The sequence below is a fragment of the Grammomys surdaster genome, unplaced genomic scaffold (assembly GCF_004785775.1).
Source record: "Grammomys surdaster isolate TR1022 unplaced genomic scaffold, NIH_TR_1.0 371, whole genome shotgun sequence".
In the NCBI taxonomy this organism is placed as follows: Eukaryota; Metazoa; Chordata; class Mammalia; order Rodentia; family Muridae; genus Grammomys; species Grammomys surdaster.
Genome location: NW_021604790.1, coordinates 4,629,650 through 4,654,772, shown reverse-complemented (window position 1 = coordinate 4,654,772; position 25,123 = coordinate 4,629,650). Strand labels below are relative to the sequence as shown.

Sequence of the window (25,123 nt, the reverse complement as noted above, 5' to 3'; positions counted from 1 at the left end):
GTGAAGGTGATGGTGATGGTGAAGGTGATGGTGATGGTGAAGGTGATAACTTCAGCCCCTCGCACCTCCCACAGATGTCAGAACACTGAACTGGAAATTTAGGAGAATGTCCTATCTGGTTCCCCTCCCCATGCAGAGGGCTTCGTGATGCCATCTGGAAGACGGCTTGCTCCGACTGGTTCTGTGTTGGTCCCTGCACAGCGAGGGGCCACCTCAAACTTCCCCACAGAAAAGCATTCACAGAAAAAAAGGAAAGCAGCCATTTGCCAAACTGTTCTCTAGACAGAGCCTCGAGCATTGCGAGTTCTAGGCCAGGAGCCTTTTTCCTTCTTCCAGCCTCCCAACTCTCTCCACACCGTTCACTCACTTCTTAAATGAGCAGGCATCTGGGCAGGTGGGACACTTCTCACAGGTGTCCCCATAGGAGCCTGGCTGGACGCACACGCAGCTCCCACACTCGCAGTTGCCCCGGCCGCTGCACAGCAGCCCGTTGGTGGACATGCAGGTGTCGGTGCGTGTGGTACAGTTGCAGTAGTAGCCAGTCCAGTCCGAGTCACACACGCAGTCCCCACAGTTGCACTGGCCATGGCCTACAAACAGAGCCAGGACAGCAGACCAGCTGGTGAGAAGCCCACCCCATGGCAACAGACTACGAACCGTCCCCCTGTTCTCCCAACCGCACTTGTGGATTGGTTTTGATGCTATTTGCATTAATTCAGCTTCCAACATCACACAGAAATCTGCTGGTGTGCCTGTAAGACGCTGAGGGTCCCTGCCCCCAGTTGGCTCTAATTGGTAATTAAACTTGCCGGCAGCCAGTGGCTAGGCAGGGAGACAGAGACTGGACCTTACATTTCCTGGGCAAGGGACCACAGGAAGGAGGTTGGAGTCACCATAACGGGGAAGCAAGAAAGCTCTAGCTTGAGAGATGGAGAAGTGAAAGCTGTCAGGGGCAGCCTTGCTTATACAGTGAAGGCCTGAAATCAGCAATAGGCCTAAGTCAGCCTGCTAACACAAAGTCTTGATCTCTGTGGAAAAACACTGAAACAGATAGCTATAAGATATTGTAAACAGGCAGCTTTGGCAGAAATTTACCAGCCTGGATAAGAACTAATAGTCATAGGCCTTGTAGATAGGTAGCCTTGGTGGATGGTACCAGTTTAGATAAGGAACAAGTGAATCATAGACAGAGTCATAGTGGCCTGTTCCCTGAACCTTCACCCAGCCGATACCCTGTTCTGGAAGATATCTGTACTCCCCCTGAAGGCGTCTACGCTCCTGCAACATTCCCTTCCCCACATCTTGCCTTTTTGTGTATATAACCCCTGTGCGAAAAAAATAAAAATTACTGTTTGATCAGCCTATAGACAAGCCGCTCGTTCTTTGTGTCCCCTGTCCTCCAGTTCTCTCTTCCAGGTCTTCTGATCCCAGTTCAATGCCCCATGTGACTGGGGCAGAAAGCAAACAGTCACATGAAGAAGCCGGGAGAGTGAACCCCGAGAGGGCTGCCCAACTGGGTCCAGGCAACCAAGTTAGAATATAGATTTTAATAAGTAATAATTCAGGACTATCGGAGGGGAAAGTGTGTTAACTGTGGCGAGGTTTGGATGTGCCCAGCCATTGAGCAGCTTAGGGCATATTAAAATAAGGCTGTGCATGCGTGCGTGCGTGCGTGCGTGCGTGCGTGCGTGCGTGCGTGCATGCGTGCGTGCGTTTCATTCTGGAATCCAAAACAACATTTGGGCGGGTGTAGAGGAGGCAGACACACCCACTGGAGAGCTTAGAGCGAATTAATGAATTACTGCATCACCACACTAACAATGATCTGCAGGTGACCGGGGGACCTGGCTCGTTGCCAGAGGAGCTCTACCCCAGAGACACAAACTACAATGTAGGCATCCCAAGGGCAGAAACCTGGAAAGTAGAGGAGTATTCAGATCTAAGTCTCCCAGACTTCCTGCCCTTCTTCTTGCCCTGTTCTGAATCCTTCATCCTTCTCTGACAGCATCCGTCTGAAGATTAAAGTCAGCTCCTTAGACCCGAGGGCTGACCACAGCCTCTGCCCACACTGGACACTCAGGAACTTTGACAGAGTGTCGTCGTCGTGATGGGAAAGGGCTCCTCCAGCCCCTACACCTGTCTTCTTTTGACCTGACATGACTGTTCCCTCTCCAGCATGACACGAAAGGCCAACCCTCATAATCATTATCTTTTCCCTGTTAGATCAGACGCCAACAGGGGCTCTGACTATAACAAGTTAGCCCCTCCCACAAACAAAATAATGGACTGTTCCCTCTCCAGCATGACACGAAAGGCCAACCCTCAAACCAGCTGTCACCTTTCAAGGTGCTGTCACCTTGCAAGGTAAGAAGCAAGGCTCTGAGGGTGAATGCACGAGTTGGTCAAATGCACTGGAAAGAGAAGGAAGAATGGTACAGCCTCGTGTCCAGTGCCAGCAAGGGAAGGTACACAGCATGCCCTGGGTATGCAGGTAGATGCGGCAGGGTACCCAAGGGCCAGAGAGAAGGCACTGAGAGCCTATGGAGTCAGCCAACAGGGCCAAAGAAGCACAGGGAACAAATACAGCCTACCTTACAGCCTGCGGAGGGCCAGCACTGCTAAAGAGATCCTGTGGATGCCATAGAGAGAAGGCAGCAGAAAAGGAGAAAAGCTGAGTGAGAAGAGGAGAGAGAGTGTTCAGAGGTAAACAGCAGTCATGTGGTTAGCAATAACCTCACGAAGTTCAAAATCCTCCACCTCACAGAGACCAAAAGCCTCCAACAAACTTCCGCTGATCAACGCTTCCTGCACCTGCACCACAGAGCTGCAGAAGCATGTACCATGATTCATTTCTGAAGTTGTAAGCGTGGTTCAACGGCATCCTGCCTCACCGATACAACCTGTCTTTTCCCTTATGTCTCTCGTCTGCTTGTGTTTTGATTTAGCCCGTAATGCTATTTTGAAAGATTCTGTAAATTTGAGCAGCGAGGCCTGGTTATATGAAGACGTCACCTCCGGTGGGTCCTTGCAGGGTATAGTAGATGTCTCCCTGACCAATTCTTGCTTGCTCTCTGCTTCCAGCTGGCCGTGAAGCAAGCAGCTCTCTTCTACCGCATGCTCCTCCTGTTATGCTGTCCTGCCCTAAGCGTTTGTGGCCAAGCAAACATGAACTGGACCCTCGGAAACCGTGAGCCAAAACAAATCTTTCCTCCTTCATTTCTCTCAGGTACTTTGTAACAGCGAAATAAATAACTAACACGTCCCGTCACCCTATGTAGCCGAGAGCACAGTAGGGCAGCTTTGGGGAGCGTTTAGAGAAAAGACTTATGGTACTATCCAATCCCAAGGAAGCTTAATATTCCCACTGGCACCTGTGCCATCGGTATTTCCAGCAATGACAGTGACACGCCCTTCCCCACACCTTACTGCACCTCCACCAAACATATTCCTTCTCTCCTTATCTTTTTATAAAACACAACACCCATGTACTCAACACCCATTTATTGAACTCGTACCACATGCTGGACACCGGAGATTCATGTGAGCGTGCCGGACGAGACCCGTGCTACAGGGGAGCTTGCAATCTCCTCATTCCATGGAAAACACACACACACACACACACACACACACGTGGCAGATGTGCCCTGGGCTGGGGTACTACAGTGTTGCGAAGAGCCACCAGACCTGCTGTGGAGGGTTCACTCACTTCCACGAGTGTAGGACCGGGAGGGAGCCTGGCACGGGGAGGGCAGGCTGCTTGAAGGCAGGCTTTACCTCCTAATGCTGGATTGCTCTCCTATTCACGTCACAGGAGTTTAAAAGTTGGCCACTAAACCCTACCCAAAAATGGCCTGCTCTCTCTCTAGTGCTCCGCTCCCTAGTGCTCCGCTCCCTCGTGCCCCTCTCTCTCTCTCTCTCTCTCTCTCTCTCTCTCTCTCTCTCTCTCTCTCTCTCTCTCTCTCGTGCTCCGCTCCCTCGTGCTCCGCTCCCTCGTGCTCCGCTCCCTCGTGCTCCACTCCCTCGTGCTCTGCTCTCTAGTGCTCCGCTCCCTCGTGCTCCGCTCCCTCGTGCTCCGCATCAGGAAGAACTGGACAGATAATCAAAATATGACTGCTAATTAGAGGACAGAAAAGGAGCAGATTCGGGTCCAGAAATCACATCAGTCACTCCGGAGAGAGTGGTACAAGGCCATACCTCTGACGGTACCTAGATCACATCTCCTGCCCTCAATGAGCCACTGTGTTTTAGACACTATGGGCCCCTGCGCCTGTGGCCCTGCACTGCCCTCTCATAAACACATCATCGTTCGAGACTCAAACACGTGGCTCTCTCTCTCAAGCACTAGAGAGAGAGCAGGCCATTTTTTGGTAGGGTTTAGTGGCCAACTTTTAAACTCCTGTGAGTTTAAAAGCTACAGCTTGCTTTTTCCCTTAGAAAGAAATATGTGTTTCTTAGAACAGATGGGCCAGTTGTAGTAGGACCAGAGCACATGCTAAAGAGACAGAGGCAGGAAGATCACAAGGTGAAGGCCAGCCTAGGCTGTACATTAGGGCTGAAGAGAGGACTCAGCTGTAAACAGCATTGGTTGCTCTTCCAGAAGGCTAGAGTTGGAGTCCCTCAATCCACAGGGTGGCTAACAACTGTCTGTAACTGCAATCCTCGGGAGATGTGGTGCCCTCTTCTGGCCCCCACAGGCACTGCATGCACACGGTGTAAAGACGTACATGCAGGCAGAACACCTGCCTCTTGCCCTTTCTCACTCTCTCTCCCCATTTCCTTCCCCCCTCCCCATTCCTCTCCTCCTTCTCTCTCCACATGCTAAAGGCCAGCTGGAGAGATGGTTCAGTGGTTAAGAGCACTGACTGCTCTTCTGAAGACCCAGGTTCAATTCCCAGCACCAACATGGCAGCTCAGAGTTATCCATAACTCCAGCTCCACATACATGTAGGCAAACACCAATGTGCATAAAATAAAAATAAATCATTTTAGCAACATAAAAAATAGCCAAGTGGTGGTGGCACACACCTTTAATCCCAGCATTCTGGGGTCAGATGTATGTGAATTTCTGTGGCCTACATGATCTACAGATCTAGTTCCAGGACAGCCAAGACTATACAAAGAAACTCTATCTTGAAAAAAAAACATTAATTAATTAACTAATTAATTAATTAGAAATCTGTTTTAATTTTTTTAAAAAAAGATAAGACCAGAAGCAAGCTACTCATAGAGCTTAAGTTGGGGCTTGCAGGAAAGCTGGGAACCAGAAATGCTCTAAGTTATGAGACTGGGCGCTCTAAAAGCACATTATAGTTAGGGTTCTCTTTATGGAGGAGAAGGAAGGGAGGCGAAGCCAGAAGCCATCGGAGCTCAGGAAAGAGGTCAGTCAGTAAAGTGATTGCCATGGTCTAGAAAATCTGAGTTCTATCCCCAGAACTCATTTTTTAAAAAGCTAGATATGCTAGCAAGTATTTGTAACTCCAACACTAGGAAGTCAAAGACAGGCAGATGCCTGGGGCTTGCTCACAAACCAGGTCCAAGCAAGAGACCCTGACTCCATAAGCAAGGTAGACAATTCCTGAGAAATGGCAGAATGGTCCTCTGATTTCTACACATGGATATGTGCATGCACATACTAGTACATGCTTGCATGGGCATGCGTGCACAAACACACACACACACATGCGTGTGCGCACAATAGGTATGTGATCTAGGATAGGAACTCCTTCCAGCCTGAGCCCATGACGAGTTTGGAAATGTGAGTAGCACCACAGAGCTGGGCACTCTGAGGAGGAGGAACTGCCTCTGCACAACCTTCCTTCCCTGGTCAACTTCTGAAGGCAAGGCTGAACCTGTCCGCTCCAAAGAAAGAGCGGCTGTGAGCTCTAATCAGTCACCAAGCAGCAGCTGGGGGTGGTGTGCCAGACAGTAGGTCCTCCACCATGTCCACTATGCTTGCTTTTAGCCACAGTTCCTGGATGGAGAAAGAAGGATGTCACAGAGCCCTGGCAGGACTCAGAGGAGGCCTCTGCCTCCGCAGAACCCCGTCCCACAGTGTTTCCTTTGTGAAGCAAAACAAAGTGATCTTTGACAAGAGGATCTGCTGGGCGAGCCAGAGAGTGATGTCAGAAAGAGAAGTGGGTAGCCGGAGCCAGCAGGCCGACCCCAGGCCCTGGCAGAGTCAGCCCTTAAAAGGAAACCACAGTATAGTAATGTCACAGTGTTGGTACCTCTCCAGCCAAAGGGGGGCCTAGGCTGGGTTCACAGGAAAGCCAGAGGAGGGAGCAAGAGGGAGAGGAGGAAAGATTTCAGTCAGAGGGAACGTGGTGACTCTCCCTGCAAAGCCAGACTTCCAGACTGACTTCCGATTCCACTCCTTTCCTGTCAGAACCAGCCTTCCTTCAAGATCCATCAGACATCACCTCCATGAAACTGCCCAGGAGATTCCTATCCATGAGTCTCTCTCTGGGGACTCTACAGACATCTCGTTTCTGGGTTCCAGCAGGTTGTGATTCCTAATGTGACAGACACTTTGGCATATTAAATAAACAGTAAAATTGTCTGCTGATACCTGTTCCTCCCACATGGCTACAGCATATGGCCTAGCCCATAGAGGAAGTCCATCTGTGTGCAGCAGGGGGGAAAGAGCCTGGGAGGAAGGATGTGTCTCCCTGCTGTCTGAGGTAGAGGGGAACAGGTTAGAGGTACAAGCAACCTCAAAGACCAAGCCTGAAACGGGGAGGAGCAGACCAGGCAGCAAGCTGCATGCTGAGGTCACAGGAAGGAGCAGAGTCACAGCACTCCTGCCCCGTGATGCCACCCACAGGCAGGCATAAAAGGGGGACACTGATGCGCTGGACATTGGCTCTGAGAGGTCAGGAATCACACATGACCCCTTGTTCACCCACAGGAACCAAATGTCAGCACAATGTCAAGCACCCCATGAACATGTGTCCCTAAGGATGCGAGAGCAGTGTCACAAGGACAAGACGAGAAGTTCGATCGGGCACCAGACACCCTGGCAAGAAGCAGCAAAGTGAGTGCGGCACCCAAAGGAGGAGTCCCCCCACCCGGGAGAGGGGGTGGACTGGAGTGAAGCTCGGGAGGTGGGAATTGCCAAGGCTCGGTGGGGTTGGCAGCCAAAGAAAACGCACTCTGGCTGGAACCCCTCCCCCAGGCTACACGCTGGACCAACCATTTCTGAAGAGGTGAAGGGGCCCGGAGGCTCCTCTGAAGGCCTTTCCTAGGCCAACCTCACCTGGCACTCCCAGCTTGCTCCTTGTGTGTGCCTTTGGTAGTAGGAGCATGATATACTGTTAAATATTAGAATGATCTGAAGCCCCTGCCTCTCACCCTCGTTCAAACTTCTATTGCGTGCCCATTTTCATCACCGGGGTCCTGATCTCTGGCCACTAATTTAGTTAATTTAATAATGATATAAATAATAATTATATCAAATTATTGTTATTATTTATTTGATCATTTTTATCACTAATTGAATAGTGATATCACTTTCCCCCAAGCCCTTTCTCAAAATCTGCCGGCATAACTGAAGTGGACAGTGTTACAGATCAGAAAAGGCACAGCTTTTATGTTTGTGGGGCGTGGGTTTTGTTTTTTTTTTTGGTTGGTTGGGTTTTTTTGTTTTTTTTTTTTTAGTTTTTTGGGTGTGTGTGTGTGTGTGTGTGTGTGTGTGTGTGTGTTTTGGTTTGGTTTGGTTTTTGGAGACAGGGTTTCTCTGTGTAGTCCTGGCTGTCCTGGAACTCACTCTGTAGACCAGGCTGGCCTTGAATTCAGAAATCCGCCTGCCTCTGCCTCCCAAGTGCTGGGATTAAAGGCGTGTGCCACCACTTCCTGGCTGTGGGGCGTGTTTTTAAAAGATTTTTTTTAATTATGTGTGTTGTAACCACGTGTACATTGAGCATAGGGTGCCTTAGAGGTCAGAGGCATTAGCATCTCTAGGGCCAGAGTGGCAGGTGCTTGTGAGGTACCTGGAACCTGAGCTTGGGTCATCAACAAGAATAGTACACGCTCGTAACCACTGAGTAGTCTCTCCAGCCCCCTGGGGCCTGTTTTTACATGGCATACTTATCTTTCTTGTTGAGCTTTTTGGTGGTGGTGGTAGTAGTGGTGGTGGTGGTGGTGGTGGTTGGGTGTTGAACAAGCCTCAAACTTACTATGTATCTAAGGGTGACCTTGACCTCCTAATTAGAGTCTCTAGTGCTGGGATTGCAGGCATGTGTCACCATGTTAAAGTGAGCCCCTGAGTCACTTAGCTCAACTGGCTAAACCCCAATGCAAATGAAGCCCATCTGGGTCTTAGATCACCTCAAAAAACAGTTACACAGTCTCTGTTCAGTTGTCCACACAGTCCACTGTAAATAAATCAGCCCAGCCAAGGTGGCTTGCAAATGCCTGCAGCTTGTCTGTTCCAAACAGAAGCCACAGTCCAACATAAACCCACCTCCAGAGCCTAAGAACTCAGGCTGTCCATTTGCCCTTAGAGTATTCAGGTAAAGACCATGTTAACCATGATTCTGGCTCCTCTTTGTCGGGAAAGAACCCAAAATTGGTCTCTGGGGCCAGTTTGAAGTTACCAATAGGCCTCAGGACTGCACTGAATTTCTCAGTAAGGACAACTCAGAATCCTGCAGGTCAAAGGGCTCAAAGTTCTAGTCCTCAGGCTGGAGAGATAGCTTGTGTTGCAAGCATGGGGACCTGAGTTCAGATCTCCAGCACCAGGTTTTAAAAAAACAAAGCCAGGCTCAGTGTCACACACCTGTCTATATGCTGTAATCTCAACACTTCGAAGCAGAAACCGGTGTATCTCCGGAGCCCACAGGCAACCACACTAGCCAACTGGTGAGCTCCGGGGTCAATGGGAGGCCCTGTCTCAAAAAGTAGGGTAGAGAATGACTGAAGAAGACACACAATGGCCGCCTCTAGTCTGTATAACCATATACACACATATGCATCCACACACATGTACAAATACATATGCACACTCATGCACACACATGTGCACACTCATGCAAACATGTGTGCACACACATGCACATACACACTTTTCATTTGCAGGTAGGAAGTCCCTATGGCCATACCATCCTGTGGAACTTTCTGCTATGTCAAAATGTTCACTCTCCGCATGGTCCAGTATGATAGCCACTAGCCACATGTGGCTACTGTCCAACTGAAAAGCTGAACTCACGTTTTCTTTTTTGTTTGTTTGGTTTTTGTTTGTTTGGTTGGTTGGTTTTGTTTTTTGAGACAGGGTTTCTCTGTGTAGTCCTGGCTGTCCTGAAACTCACCCTGTAGACCAGGTTGGCCTCGAACTCAAAAATCCACCTGCCTCTGCCTCCCAAGCGCTGGGATTAAAGGCGTGCATCACCACCGCCCAGCGAACTTATATTTTCTATCTCAACTAGTTTACATAGCCACATGTGGCTGGTGGCTACCATTTTGGACAGCATAGGGGCAGCATACAAATAATAACAGACAGATAATAAACAGGGGTAATGTTAACTAATGTTAACACAAGCATACCGTTTTCCAAGGACTGATCTAAGTGTCCCAATGTCTTGCATACATACCACTACTTTCTAAGTCTCTGGGGATAAAAAAATAAATTCAAGTAAAATTATCACTAGCCTTACTTACAGTATATTCCAACATCATCCATCTGTAAACATGAGCAGTTTAACTACCATGAGACTGATTTTTTTTTTTTTTAGATGAGAAATATGTTGAGCCAGGCGGTGGTGGCGCACGCCTTTAATCCCAGCACTTGGGAGGCAGAGGCAGGCGGATTTCTGATTTCGAGGCCAGCCTGGTCTACAGAGTGAGTTCCAGGACAGCCAGGACTACACAGAGAAACCCTTTCTCGAAAAACCAAAGAGAGAGAGAGAGAAAGAGAGAGAGAGAGAGAGAGAGAGAGAGAGAGAGGTGTTGGTCCTTAAATTCAAAAGGAATAGGAACTTGCAACATTATCAGAGAGAGCAGAAGAAAGAAAAGCAAGATAAACTACTTCCCCTTGATGTTTCTCCTATGTTTCTTCTGCCTATTCATTTTGGCTTCCTCCGGTCTCACAAGCAAAGGGGAAAAGGACTGCTTCCCTCCCTGCTCGTTTCTGGTTTTTCTATTCAGTGAAGGGGATCCTCAGTTCTGCCCGCCTTGCCAGCCTCAAGCCCTCCACTTGTTCCTAAGGCACTTTGGGTATGCGTGCACAAGTGGCTCCTGAACATGCAAGTGGGCACTTGTACTCACCGGAGCACATCTCCCCTTTGTAGCGGACGCAGGAGAAGTCATCGCACTCACAGTACTTGCCAGTGATCTTGCCAAAGTCACTGCTGTGACAGACACACTGGCCACAGAGGCACTCGCCCCGCTGGCTGCAGATGGGCTGGCCCTCCTTGGGGCTGCACTCTTCCTGCTGAGAGGGTCGGTAGTCCTCCTCGGAGCACTCACACATGGACCCCAGCCAGCCCTGGTCACAGCGGCACATCCCACACTCAAAGGTCCCGTTACCATTGTTGCAGCGTGGGCTGAAAGGCTGGGCAAAGGCCTGGCAGGCACAGTCACAGTCGAAGGTCACCTGGACAGTGAGGCTGTCCTTAAAGCCCACAGGCTTAATAGTGAAAGATTGCTGCTTCTCCTGGGGGCAACCACGCACCTTGGCCTCGATACTAAAACTCACCTGGATGGAAAAATGACATTTAGACCTTTGTGGATCTGGGTAGTAACACTATCCCCAAAGGAAATGCTTCCCTGCCACTGCGACAACAAAATTCCAGGGACAACAAAATTGGATGTCAAATCCACCTGCCCAGGGGAGTTCCTCAGCCTTAATTGTATCAAGTCTACAGAGTAATAGATACACTGGCATAGTAATACAACTGGGACGTATCTCACTGGACAGTTACAGACAAGCAATAGAAAGCTGGTTTTGTCCTGAGAAATAAACCATTTCAAGCAGGACAGAACCTGTTTTTCTGTGAAAACTTTACTCTGGCCAACTATGCCAACTGGAGTAAGTGTTATTGTTACATAATAACAGTAAGACACACAAAATGTTGCTTCGCACCACACCATGCCTTACAACTGTCAACGGCAAACAGAGATTGCTGTATAGCATTGTATTGCAGGCTGCAGAGTATGCAGTGTGAACACTTGTGCTTAGAATATGAACTTAGAGGGAACTGAACCAGAAGATCTATTTCTTTTCATTCCTCTCTCCCATCTACCAGGTAGAGTAGAGGAGAACCAGCTAAGAAAACCAGGGGAGCTGGTGAGATGGCTCAGAGGTTAAGAGCACTGGCTGTTCTTCCAGAGGTCCTGGGTTAAAATCCACACAATTAGCCGGGCAGTGGTGGTAGCACTTGGGAGGCAGAAACAGGCCAATTTCTGAGTTCGAGGCCAGCCTGGTCTACAGAGTGAGTTCCAGAACAGCCAGGGCTCTACAGAGAAACCCTGTCTCGAAAAACAAAAAAACAAACAAACAAAAAAAATCCACACAGCTGATCTCAACCATCTGTAACTCCATTTCAAAGAAATCTGATACTCAATACTAGCCTCCACGGGTACCAGGCACATGTGTGATACACAAATATATATGCAGGCAAAATAACCATAAAATTATGCATGCATAAAATTAAAAAACAATAATAATCGGGCTGGAGAGATGGCTCAACGGTTAAGAGCACCAGCTGTTCTTCCAGAGGTCCTGAGTTCAATTCCCAGCAACCACACGGTGGCTCACAACCATCTGTAATGGGATCTGATCCCTTCTTGTGGTGTCTCTGAAGACAGGGACAGTGTACTCATATACATAAAAAATAAATAAATAAATCTTTTTTAAAAAGACAGTAATAATCAAGAAAATGGTGGAGGGGAAGGAGGGGCAAGGTGAACATTTACACTCTGAAGTCCCAAGGGGGCAGGTATTCTTTTTTTTTTTTTTTTTTTTAAACTTTATTTATTTATTTATTTATTTATTATAAGTACACTGTAGCTGTCTTCAGACACCCCACAAGAGGGCATCAGATCTCATTGCAGATGGTTGTGAGCCACCATGTGGTTGCTGGGATTTGAACTCATGACCTCTGGAAGAGCAGTCAGTGCTCTTAACCACTGAGCCATCTCACCAGCCCGGGGGCAGGTATTCTTGCCTGTTCCACCTGCTGATGGATAGGCCAGAACAAAACCTGCTGAGGCCAGTGCTCAGTGCTCAGCAGGAGCCCACAGATGCTCTACTGCCCCATTTTATGTCGCCAAGAAAAGCAACGCATTCCCCTGGGTGAATAGATAGGTTAAGAAATACTTTCAATTTCAATCAGCCGTGCAAGTGCAAACACAGAAAACCAAAACAGACCTTCTCTAAAGACAAATACAAACAAACAAACTGATAGGCTTACTCGCCAGCTGTAGAAACCTTAAGCATCAGAAGCTTCAGAGGAAGATTGGCAACTCTACTTCTTTAACAGCTAATTCCAGAAAGGGTCGGGGTGCACACAGATTCCGAGGCCCAAGGTCAGAGCTTCAGAACTCATTCCTTCCCTAGCCCACCTCACCGTGTCTCCAATCTTGAGGCCCACACAAGACTTGAGGCCTGGGATGACCTCGTTGTTGAGGCAGGTGGCATTGAAGGACAGCGATAGCTCTTCCGGGAGGTCACGGACTTCCAGCTCCACTTTAGAGCGGATTTTCTGAGCAGAAAGGGGCAAAAGGTTAGGGCATAGACAAAAGCCAAGCCCATCCACACAAAGCCAAGGCAGTGGCCTTGGACCTGCCCTGGGGTCTACCTGGCAGTTGCTGCGGTAGAGGCTCTGTGCTCACCACCCCTTTTGTATGTTGCGGAGACCTGGCTTTCCCTCACTCAGCCCTACAGCTGCATCCTTGTGCATCTAATCCCCATCTGCAGCCTCCTCCATCTCTAAGCTCCCCACATGCTCTTCCTGTTCCTCCCTGGCTTTCCTTTCTGGTCCATTTCAGAAGGTGCCATTACTCCCGAGACTGGCCATCATCATCTGGGAGCATAAGGGAAATGCAGTAAGGCCACACGGGAGAATGGCAGTCAGGGCTCCCAAATCCGAGCTCCGGTAGAACATGGGCCTATACCTTTAGGCACGATCCCATAGCCTGAGTCAGGCCTCCCTGCAGCTCTCTTTGGGACAGAGAGTTCCAAGGCAATCTGTGCTCTGACTTGACTGCTCTCAATGTATATAGTCCCCCCTGGCTTCTCTGTGTGTGAAATCACATGATACGAGACGTCCAGCCACTCCTAAAGCGTATAAAAGCTGAAGCTTCCGTTTGTTCTGGGGATTGGTCTTAGGCTCATCAGGAAGATTTTGTCAGGAGATAAAGGCTGTTCATTGAAGAGGCTCCTAAGGCCTCCCCTCCTATTGCTCTCATGGAAGTTTGTTCTCTCTGTCTCTCTGTGTCTGTCTCTATCTCCACCACCACAACCCCCCACCCCCACCTCTCCCTCTCCCTCTCCTTCTCTGAACCTCTCTCACTCTCTCAATGAAGTTCCTCTTCAGGCTCTATAGGGAAGCCTCTTGTCCCCTCTAAGGCCTTATTATATTTAGACCCCATACTGTATTGTTTTTATCTAATATTCTCCCACCCACGGGCCCAAGCATGGCTGTTTGATAAATTTCCTTCCTGAAAGAAATTTATGTGTCTGCTTTCCTTTCCACTACAGACCACTACATCCCTCTTTTATTTCTTTTTTAAAAGCTCTGATGAGTAAGCCGCATCCAGCAGACTCACCAGGCTTCCTGGGCCAACATTCTTACCCCATAAGCATCAACAATGAGCTGGAGGACATTGCTTGAGTCATGAGACAGGACTCCCACTGTGGTCCCAGGGATGAGCTCACTATAATTCTAGAAAGAAAGACAAAGATGTCCACAGCGTACTGAAGAAAGTGGTCTCCTCCTCCAGCCCTCCTTGGTCAGACTGCCAGTGTTCGTTCGTTTGTTTGTTTGTTTGTTTGTTTGTTTGTTTGTTTGAGACAGGGTTTCACTGGGCAACCCTGGATGTCCTGGAACTCACTCTGTAGACCAGGCTGGCCTCAAACTCAGAGATCTGCCTGCCTCTGCCTCCCAAGTGCTGGGATTAAATGCGTGCGCCACCACCACCTGACTAGAAGTCTTAAAATGAACTTTGTACGGCACTGTGGAATATCTTACTTTTTACTACCAGAACAGATCTAGTACACATTTTCATATCTGAGAAACATTATTTTAAAAAAAAAGAAAAGAAAGAAAGAAAGAAGAAGAAGAAACCTCTTTATACCCCTCCCCCACTGAGTCACCTCCCAGGCTTCCTTATAGGTGAGAGGTTGGAGGAAAAAGGCTACCGGGAGGAATGTAAACTGCCAGGAGAATGGGTTTAAGAAGGATTTTTCCTGGTTGGGTCCCTGGTTAGTGACAGCAGGAGCTGGTCACCTGGGACAAGTCCACCTGTGGTGACAAGAGAGAAACCCAGAGTCCTAATTACCTGGTAAAGGCTGACAACATCTTTAGTCACTGCAAAGATCAAGTTAATGTTTTTCTGGGATAGTTTCTCAGTCATCAGCCCCAGCGATGGGTAATCCTGGAAAGGAGGAAAAAATGACGGTAATGGAAGCATCTCACAGGCGTTCTGGATCCTAAGCCTCTGAGCCTGCCTTATTTGGAGTATGACCAAGGCAATGTGAAACTTAAAAGATTTTTTTATCCTAATCAAAGTGGGTGTTATGTTTGGGTGTGGCTTCAGCGAGCCCCTCAGGTTTCGTGTGCTGGAACTGAATTCCCACTATGAGACGCTGAGGGGGTGGAGACACACACATACACACAGACACACACACACACAAACACACACACACACACACTAAGGTATTTAGGGTAGAGTCTTTGGGAAGTAAGTAGGACTAGAAGCCCCTAGAATTGAATCTCAATAGCTTTACAAAAGGAAACCAATGAAAACAGAAGCCCACACGCATGCTTCCTGACCTCCCGCCTCACGCATGCTTCCTGACCTCCTGCCTCATGATGGCCTGAGTCGTGGGACTCAGCCAGCAGGCATCATCACCAGATGCCGTCCCTCAAATTCGAAAGCTCTAGATACAAAACTAAAGCTCTTTTCCAGCTTACTGTGTCTGTGCTATTGCATCGTTGGCAACAGAAAATGGCACAATGCCTGAGTGAAACGGTAGAGCCAGAAGCTCGGCTGTGAACCCTGGGCTGGTGGTTCCAAAACCAAGCACCTTCCTTCCCGTGCAGATTCAAAACATCTCCATGGGCTGGGCCTCACTGTTGTGAAATTACAGGCAAATGCCCTAACCTTGCTCTACTGGTCACATGATCTCAGCCTCACAGTTCAAATGTCACTCATCCCTACCCCTCTTCTACTCAGCACTGACCTAGCTCAATCTTCCTGCTACCTGAAGTGACTGTCATCTTAGTACTCCTCCTCTTTCCTTAGCCTAAGCTCGCCTCCTCCAGGAGGCCCTCCTTGACCTTAGCTACTAAGAGTTTTCCTCCTTCAGCTGCCTATAGCCCTTGACCGCGTCACGCACACACTTAGCGTCCGTCATGCATCCCATGCTATTAATAATGTGTAGAAATATATCTTCTCTTCATCTAAACCTCCTAAGAATGTCCTTATATAGCGTTTTCATCTCTCGCAGCTCCTGCTCCATGTTCTGTATGGACTAGTGTCAAAGCTTGCTGGCCATGCTCAACTTGGACGTGGCTAACAGCAAGGAAGTGGAGAGATCCGGAAGCAGTACGAACCGTGACTCTGTCCCTGGAATCCTAGACCTTGCGAGCGAGCGCATGAGATCTCCAGTTCGGTGCCCTGCCTTTAATCGTTTCTAAACTGCAGGTGGTTCCTCGATTTATTAGCTTAAAAAAAAATAGAGTAGGTGGGGGAGGCTTGGTGGTGGGGCAATACTTAACATAATGTGAGACGTTGGGTTCAATCTCCAGACCAGAAAAAATTAACAAGCATGGTGGTCCAGATTCCTAATCCCAGCACTCCGAAGGTGGAGGCAGAAGGACTTCAAGGTGAAGGCTAGCCTGGGCTGCATAGAGAGCAAGACAGATCCTTTCTCAAAAAAAAAAACAAACAAACAAACAAAGCAGGCATCGTGGCATAGTGCCATCCCATCCCATCTGCAAGGTGAAAGCAAGAGGGCTAAGAGTTACAAGCCAGCCCAGAATGTATACCAAGACCCTGTCTCAAGAAAATGAAATGGGGGTGGGCGGGGACAAGACAGGAAAAAACGTCAAAACTTGCTCCCAAATACCCAAAGTGATACTACGTTAAACATTGTGACATTTGTCTCATGGCTGACAGCAACTTCTCCTATTTCAATTTAAGCTCCTTCCCACTTATTTAATTAATATAGTTAACTAAAACATAAAATAACTTTTCAGAAGTTTTCTTATGTATCATCCTAAATTATCCACGGGTCCATCTTTCCTTCAAACCAAATGACCCTGTGCCCTTTAACCTTTCCTCAACAGGCTCTGCTCTCTGGGGTTTTTTATTTCATCAATGAGACCTTTGTCTTCCCTCCATAACTACAAGTGAGCTTGATTCCACGAAGGGACCATTCACAGAGGAAGGGAAGACGTGAGCTTTCCAGCTGTGCCTGGCACATCATGTGGGTCCATTACGGATGCCAAAATGCTGGTACTGATGACTATAGACTAAGTATGAACACTGGCCACAGGCACGGACATCTCCATGGTCAGATAGTTTATACCCTGGATGAGACAGTCCAGGTGAAATATGCAGGAACGGGCTGAGCCCCGTATGATGCCCAGAGGAAGAACTGTCTTCAAATTCGCACAAAAGCCTTGCCCTACCAGGGTGAGCACGGACGAGCCACAGTAGGGACCAGGCATCTCACCATGGTAGTGGAGGCAGAATAGTGGTTGTCAGTGCCAATGTGACAGCGCCCGTCATTGGGCAGGACAATGCCTGCCAGCCTTCCATCCAGGGCGATATGGGTCTTGGCATCAGTGGTAAACACTAGCAAATGGGATGCATCATTCCTCCAGCCAATTTTTTCCTATTTAAAAAAGAAAAAGACACAGTGACTTTAGCTATGTCATCAGTACAAAACAAAGACCCCCAGAACCAGCATAGCTGAAAACCTGAGCGAGTTGACTTGGAGAGGGACCTCAGCCCCAAGCCTTAAACACAAACTAGAGCTTTCCAATCGGGCTTCATTCCCCATAAGGAAGTCATCCCATTGTTGATTAGCTCATGAGGTTAAAGCATGCTTTCTTCAACTCCACACATAACAGGAATCCATCTGCATCCACAGAGCTGGCCCAGGCCAGAAGAAATCCCACCCTAACATCTGCCCGCTTAGCTGAGGTCAAGTTAACCCAGGCTTGATTCTGAAATAATTCCAGGAAATGTGGGAAGATGTTCTCCCTAGGAAATATCTGGGACTAAAGAGGTGTCAGCTGTGGCCTTGGCATGGATATAAAAACAGACTGTGTATCAGGAGCAATTTATTACACACACCGTACAAAGTCCTGTATGGTTCCCATCCCCCAACAGACCGGGAATCCCCAAGTGAACTGTTGCCTTCCCCGTTTTGATTTGTGCCAGCTACACCTGGCAGCCCTTGCCTCTCAAACTCACATCACAGACTGTAGCCTGCATGATGGCGTCAAAACCGCCCTCTGGGGCATCTCGGTTACGTGACACATTCTGTTTCTTCACTTCCTCATTGAATCGGGTCACCTGGTCAGTTAGTGTCAGCACGTGCTTGAAGCCAAACATGGGCAAGCAGACATTCTTCATACTGGAGGGAGATGAGGGGTCATCTTAGCAGAAGCCATGATGGAAAGGTGATAAAGGGGTCAGGGAAAGAGAGGGGGATAGATATGGCTGGTGGCATGCCTAAGCCATATTAGTTCTCTCTCTCCTCACCTCTCTCTCTCTCTCTCTTTCAGTGTGTGTGTGTGTGTGTGTGTGTGTGAGTGTGTGTGTGTCTATGTGTCTGTGTGTCTCTCCTTCTCTCTATGTGTCTCTCTATGTGTCTGTGTGTGTCTGTGTGTGGGTCTCTATGTGTCTGTGTGTCTCTCTCTTTCTATGTGTCTGTGTGTACGCCACTGTGTGTCTGTGTGTGTATGTGTCTCTGTGTGTGTCTCTCTATATGTCAGTGTGTGTGTCTCTCTCTTTCTCTCTATGTGTTTGTGTGTGTGTGTGTGTGTGTGTGTGTGTGTGCATGGTGTGTGAGCGTGCTGAGGACTGAACCCAAAGTCTCACACATGCCAGATAAATGGTCTACCACACAGCTACACCTCCAGCCTCACAGAATCACAATTACTAAGACAGCCTAGACCCCAAGCTCTTCAAGCTACCTGTGGCATAACCATACCTCCAGATAGCTAAAAGGGCAAGAAAGGAAGCAATGAAACCAGACAGGACAGCTTAGACCCTGGCTCCCCATTTACCAAGCATGGGCTCTCTGATAGCCTCTCTGAAGCTATATTCCACTCAGGAACAAGAAAAATAATTAATACATAAGCCAGTTGAAGTCAGAGCTAGAGGTGTAGCCCAGTGGCAAGATCTATATGGAGACGTAATAGTGCTTCCTTCTCCTGCGAGAGCGATGGGGGACCACGGAAAGCGGTTCTTCGAGAGACGGGCCCAAGCTATCATGGCTGCAATCATTAACACTTTTTTACTGCAACAATACCCAGTAAGTTTACAGGTCATGCACTGCTCTCCCCAGACTAACTGATGTCTTTTCTGGGGAAACATGGAGCTCAGACAGAAGTTTAAAACTGTACTGTAGAATTTTTTATAAAGTTAAAAAGTAAAGCCTTGCCTTGACAGTCCAGACATCATCATTTCAATGTAGCTTATTTTTAATTATGGAGAGGGAGGAAAAAGAGAGCAGGAACCAACAGTGAGTGTATGCAGGTGCCCATGGAGGTGAGAAGGTAACATCAGACCCCTAGAGTTGGAGCTACCAGCTTGGGTTAAGAGCTGTCTGACTTGGGTACTGGAACTGGACTCTGTCAGATCCTCTGGAAGAGTGGGAAGCATTCTTAACCACTGGGCCGCCTCTCCAGCCCTCGTAATCATGGTTTTACAGCACTACCATACATAGATTTAAAGTCTTCGTCAAGTAAGTCACTCAATAGTAAACTGCTATGGTTTAAATGTAAGCTGGGCCCCACAGGCTCACGTGTCTGAACACTCGGACCCCAGGTAGTGGCACAGCTTGGCACAGTTAAAGGTTAAAGGTAGAAGAACCTTTAACACAGACCCTTGCTGGTATACATAGGGTTATATGGGCAAGGCTGAATTGTTCCAAGCCAGCTTCCTGTCGAGCCCTGGTGGTATGCAGCAAGTAGCTGCCACAGGTTCCTGCCACCACAGACCAAGCCACTTTAGACACTTCCTGCCTTACCTGTCATGATGGATGGAACACATTCAGAGACATGAGCCAAAAATAAACCTTTCCTCCCTTAAGTTGCTTCTATCACGTATTTGATCATAACAGCAGGAAAAGTAACGATGCATAAGCTAAACAGACGCCCAGGGCAGAGGTGTTGTGCAGTGGTAGAACACTTGTCTAGCAAACATCAGACCCTAAGTGCAATTCCTAGAGTTCCTCCAACCCCAGAAGTAAGGTGGGTTGGCTTGTGCCTGTAGTACAGCACTCGGGAGGCTGAGGCCAGCCTAGGCTACAGAGCAAAAATCTGTCTCAAAAAAAAAAACAAACAAAAACGAAAGGAGGTGTGAGGGGCTGAAGAGATGGCTCAGCGGTTAAGAGCACTGACTGCTCTTCCAGAGGTCCTGAGTTCAATTCCCAGCAACCACATGGTGGCTCATTACCATCTGTAATGAGATCCAATACCCTCTTCTGGTGTGTCTGAAGACAGCTACAGAACTCATATACATAAAATAATAAATCTTTAAAGAAAAAAAAAGAAAGAAACCAGAAATAGAAATTAAAAAATAAACTTGTGAAGGAAAATCCTGGAGCTAAAAATGGGAACCAGGACTTAGACCAGCCTGGGATAAAGGGAAGGGGAGCTTCACTGGCTTCTGGAGACAGGGCTTACCTGTAACAGGGGTTCTTGATTGCCTGTGGTGGGGAGATGTACATGTACGGCGATACAGGCTTGTCCACAAAGGCCCCAAAGCCAATCCGAAGGTTGCTAGTAAGCCTGCGCATCTGAGAGGCCAACTTGGTACCCAGGGTCTGGATTCTCGACAGGTCATCCTTCATGGAGTAAGACAGATCCATCAAGTAGTAGATGTCCACGGGGTAATCCTCTACCTGCCGCACTTGAAGCGAAAAGATCTTCGAATCATCTGGAAGGCAGAAGGATGTTAGGTTTTTTTCACCTCCTCTTCTAGGATTAAATACATGAGTAAGCATCACGAAGGATAAATAACAGCTTGATCAAATTATGCTTGAGAGTTTGGGTTACCTCCCACACACACACACACACACTCACACACACTCACACACTCACTCACACTCATACACACAAACACACACTCACACACACTCACACACACTCACACACTCACACACACTCACACACACATTCACACACACTCACACACTCACACACAAACACACTCACACACACTCACACACTCTCACACACATACTCACACACACTCACACACTCACACACTCACTCACACACACTCACACACACTCACGCACGCACTCACACACTCACACTCACACACTCACACACTCACACACACACTCACACACACACACTCACACACACACTCACACACACACTCACACACACAACTCCTGTCCTCTCGAAGTCTCTTGAACCTCTTCTTTTCCACTCTGTGATTTCCCACCATCTACATCCCCGTGTGTAGGACCCTCTGGGCCCCCTGGGTCTACTATTCTAAGTCATACAACTGTCAGTTGCTGCTCTTCAGACTCTGTAAAGGACAGGAACTATGCTGGGTATGGTGACTTACGTCCCTAATCCCAGCATGCACCAGTCAGATGCAGGGAGACTACTGCAAAGTCGAGGGCCAGCCTGGGCTGCACGTGAGCTCCAGGCTGACCAGAGGTACTATATCTCCAAAGTAAAGAGCACCCTGCTTTTCTTCAAATCCCATGGATGCTTTGCATAGAGTGGACTCTCTCAAATTCTTATTGATTCAGTCAAGTCTCGATACTTCAAAAAGCTCACCTCAGCCTAATAGTCCTCCCTTTTCTGTCCCTATTTTCTCAGCTCCCAAACAGTCCCTGTGCCCTGAGGGAAATTACAACTTCCTTTCTCATCCTTCCTCTCACCTGCACCTCCACCAGAGCTATCAAAATATTCAGGAGGAAGCAGAGCCACAAGGATTAATGTGGTAGCACTGGGGTTTACACTCAGCTCTTCTGACTCCAGTTCTGATACCTCTCCTTCTATTCTCCTGCCCATGCCCCCCATCCCCCATCTCCTCCTCTTTCCACCCCAGTCCTATCCTGTGCTGCCCCTCCCCCAAGAGTTCCTACTCAAACCTTCAACTGATGTCCTGTGCCCACTGGTTTCAGGTCTCTTCCCAAGATGATTCCCCAATGCCTACCTCTCCCACTCACACCCATCCGGTGCCTACCTGGCCGTAGTCGAAGGGCAATCCTCTGGGGGCTGACTTGAGTGATCTGGGCGCTGTCTCCTGAGCCCTTGCTGCTGAGTGGTCTAGCCTCCAGGATCTGGGCCACACTGACTGGGAACTCAATAGACTCTGGAGCACAGTTGTCCTTCAGGAGGTTCTCCTTCAGGTTACAGCGGGGTGAGCCGGGAGACAGAGTCTGTGAGGATAAGAGCCCAGGGGAAGGCCGACATCAGAGCAAGGGTGGCTAAGCCTCCTGGCTGATAAGTCACCTCCCTATGGCTAAGAGCTTCTCTGGCCCTCTGAAGCTAACCTAGCATAAAAGAACTGCTGTGGTCCTTCCTAGGGTAATCCCTAGGGACACACACAGGAAGGGCAAATGAATAGACTGAGTTAGTACCTGTTCATGGATTGACAACTAAGAACGACCATTAAGTAAGAAGCCTGCTAAAGGAGTGTTTTCCAAATTGTAAAATATGATTAGTTTGTGACTCTCAAAATCAAGTTTACTAAGTAAAACATGTTAGGAGCCGCGTCCGCCATCGCAAGATGGCGCCGGTTTCCTGCTTCCTGGTTCTTCTTGCGAGCCTTGCTTGAATGTGCGCCTGCGCAAGGCACGAAAACCAGTATGCTAATTTGGCGACATCATAAGAGCCAATGAGTGTGCGGCACATCTCCTAAAGCGCTATATAAGCCACAAGCTTTTGGGGCTTGGGGTCCCTCGCCTCACTACCATCTAAGAGAGCTGTAACACTAAAAGAGCTGTAATAAAAATGCTGCCAGAAGAATCCTGAAGCATGGCGTTCTCCTTTTCGGCGAGGCGGCGCCCCGCAAAAACATAATTAAATAGAATAGAAAATACTCAAATATATAAAGCAACATTTCAATGTATTTGGGGAATCTTTTATTTCCTGAAAGATAGGTTTAGAACATATAACCGAGTAACAATGCACGAGGTATTTCTTTCTGTGGGTCGAGGCTAAAACCATGTATAGATGCTGTGTTACGTGCTGGCTGTTTTATAAGGTCCCTGGTTGTGTGCTTCCTGTCTCCCTTCTTTATCCAGGACAAGGATGACAGAGCAGATACTGTGGACCGTAAAGAATAAGAGTCCAGGAGTGAGCTGGCTGAGACTGGCTGAGACTGGTCCCCGGCATCGTCACCACTGACTGGGGACCAGAGCATGACACATGGTTCTCGGAGCTCACTTCCTTCAGCTGTGTCATGAAGGGGAAAAGTCATCCTTGGCTACCGACAGCAATCAAAACCACAGAGACGGAAGGGGAAATGATGGTTGCTAGGGCCTGAGGAGGAGAAGGAAGAATTGTTTAACGAGGCCAAAGTCTAGCTTAGCAAAATGAAATTCAGTTATTGGGGATGGATGACAGTGAGGGCTTCACATTATAAATAGACTTAACGCTGCTCACCTGGACAGTTAAGGTGGTGACAATAAAAAAGAGCGGTTAGGAAGGGGCTGGGGAGAGTCAGTCAGGAAAGTGTTTGCTGCACAAGAATGAAACCTGAGCTTAATCCCCAGCACCTGTGTTAAACACACACACACACACACACACACACACACACAGAGAGAGAGAGAGAGAGAGAGAGAGAGAGAGAGAGAGAGAGAGAGACCACACCTGGGTACGTTGACACATGCCTGCAAGCCCAGAGCTAGAGAGGCAGAGACAGGAGGATCCCTGGGCCTTGCTGACCATCGAGGCTAGCCATCTTGATGAGCTCCAAGTTCAATGAGAGACCCTGAGTCTCAAGAAATAAGGGGGAGGGAGGGGGAGGGGAGAGGGAGAGGAGGAAGGAGAGGGAGAGGGAGAGGGAAAATAGATTTCCACACATACACACATCAGAGGCACACAGAAAGATCAAGATGGTAAATTCTGTTATATGTATTCTACCACAATTAAAAAAAATTACTTTAAAGAGAATTAACAATAAGAAGAACCTTTTGTCATAGAGATGCCCATGGAAGGCTAAATAACATCATGCAAGCAGCAAGTACCCAGCAAGGGTCCCCTGTTAACATGCTCTGTCGGTAAGTAGTTCCTGAATAAACTCCACAAGCTGGGAAAAACTGCCGTGAGGAGAGGTGCTGTTCTGTCAGCTTCCTCCTTTGCTCTGGACGGAAAACCACACTGACAGGCATCACCTCAGCCTCGGGGTCTGTGTCTGTGTGTCACAGGCAAGAATTAAATGTTCTTGGAAGGACACTGAAGTCAGGAAACAGGCCTCAGATCTAAGTCACCACTAGCTAGCCATGTGACACCACAGAAGTCACTCTGAGCCTCAGTTTCCTGATTTGTTTGAAAGGTGGGGTTAGCAGACATGACGCTTTCAGTTCGACACTAGGCATATCTGAGGTTAAAGAAGTTAAGTAACTTGTCCAACGTTGCAGAGCTCGGGAGGACACAACTGAGATGCCACCTAGATTTTCTGTCCGTGAGTAACCTCATAAAGTAAGTTTCGTTGTATTCTGTGGACTAGAGTATGTAATAAAAAGTAGAAATGACAGTTGAGAGGAAGAGTGCCCAGGGAGCACAGCGGAGAATGCACTCAGAGACCAGGTTCCGAGAGGAAGCTGTAAGAAGATCTTTCGGGAAAGATGGGTAAGTCCTTCCTGTTCAGCTGTGCATAGTCTGGCCACCAGCACACCTGCAGAGAGACCAATCCACAAACAGCACACACATTCTAAAGCTCAAGAGGTCCTTTGATGAGTTAAAGGCTTGTGTGGGTGGTGATACAATACAGGACTAACACACACTCACACCTCATCCTCACCCACACACACTACACACACACACACACACACACTACATACATTACACATACACACTACACACACACTACACACACATACACTATACACACATACACTATACACACATACACTATACACACATATACACTCCACCCTCACTCACACACACACATACACTAAACCCTCTCACACACACTCCACACACACTGCACCCTTACACACGCACACACCACACACATACACACTACACCCTCACAGATACACACACACACATATCACACACACACTCCAGCCTCACACACACTACACACATCTACACTCCACCTTCACATACACATACTACACACACACACACACACACACACACACACCAACCTAACCCAAACAGAAAGGCAAAGGGGCTTCTGGCCAGTACCTTCCTTCTCTCTCAGATATGAGGCAGAGGAATAGCCTCCACAAGGGGAATAAGACTTAACCTTCTTGGTGACAAATGTCCCATAAGGGACACTACAGGCCATGCCTACTATGAGAGAAGAAAATTTCTAACCCAACACCTAACAGAAAAGCAGTGAGAAGAACTAGCTGCTGGGCCAACCGAGTTTTGCGATCAGCCTCCCATCTCTGTGCCCTTCTCTCATCCCTCAAAACCATACACTCCCAGGAAGCAGTCTCTTCCTTCTAAAGAACCCCCATGTACATATACACACACATACACACATGTATACATACATACACACATGTATACATACA

At 48.2% G+C, this 25,123-nt stretch overlaps 1 protein-coding gene across 1 annotated transcript in view; it reads right to left on the bottom strand.

The window, feature by feature from the left end:
* The window catches only part of Itgb3 (integrin subunit beta 3), a 55,629-nt gene that overhangs the window by 8,173 nt on the left and 22,333 nt on the right, over positions 1-25,123 (bottom strand). Inside the window, exons 3-11 of the mRNA XM_028780674.1 lie at positions 21,610-21,805; positions 20,085-20,337; positions 17,644-17,806; positions 16,898-17,059; positions 14,497-14,592; positions 13,791-13,880; positions 12,564-12,698; positions 10,261-10,690; positions 368-590 (exon numbers count right to left, since the gene is read on the bottom strand). Coding sequence (XP_028636507.1) covers positions 368-590; positions 10,261-10,690; positions 12,564-12,698; positions 13,791-13,880; positions 14,497-14,592; positions 16,898-17,059; positions 17,644-17,806; positions 20,085-20,337; positions 21,610-21,805 — 1,748 coding nt within the window. The remainder of the gene's footprint in view (positions 1-367; positions 591-10,260; positions 10,691-12,563; positions 12,699-13,790; positions 13,881-14,496; positions 14,593-16,897; positions 17,060-17,643; positions 17,807-20,084; positions 20,338-21,609; positions 21,806-25,123) is intronic.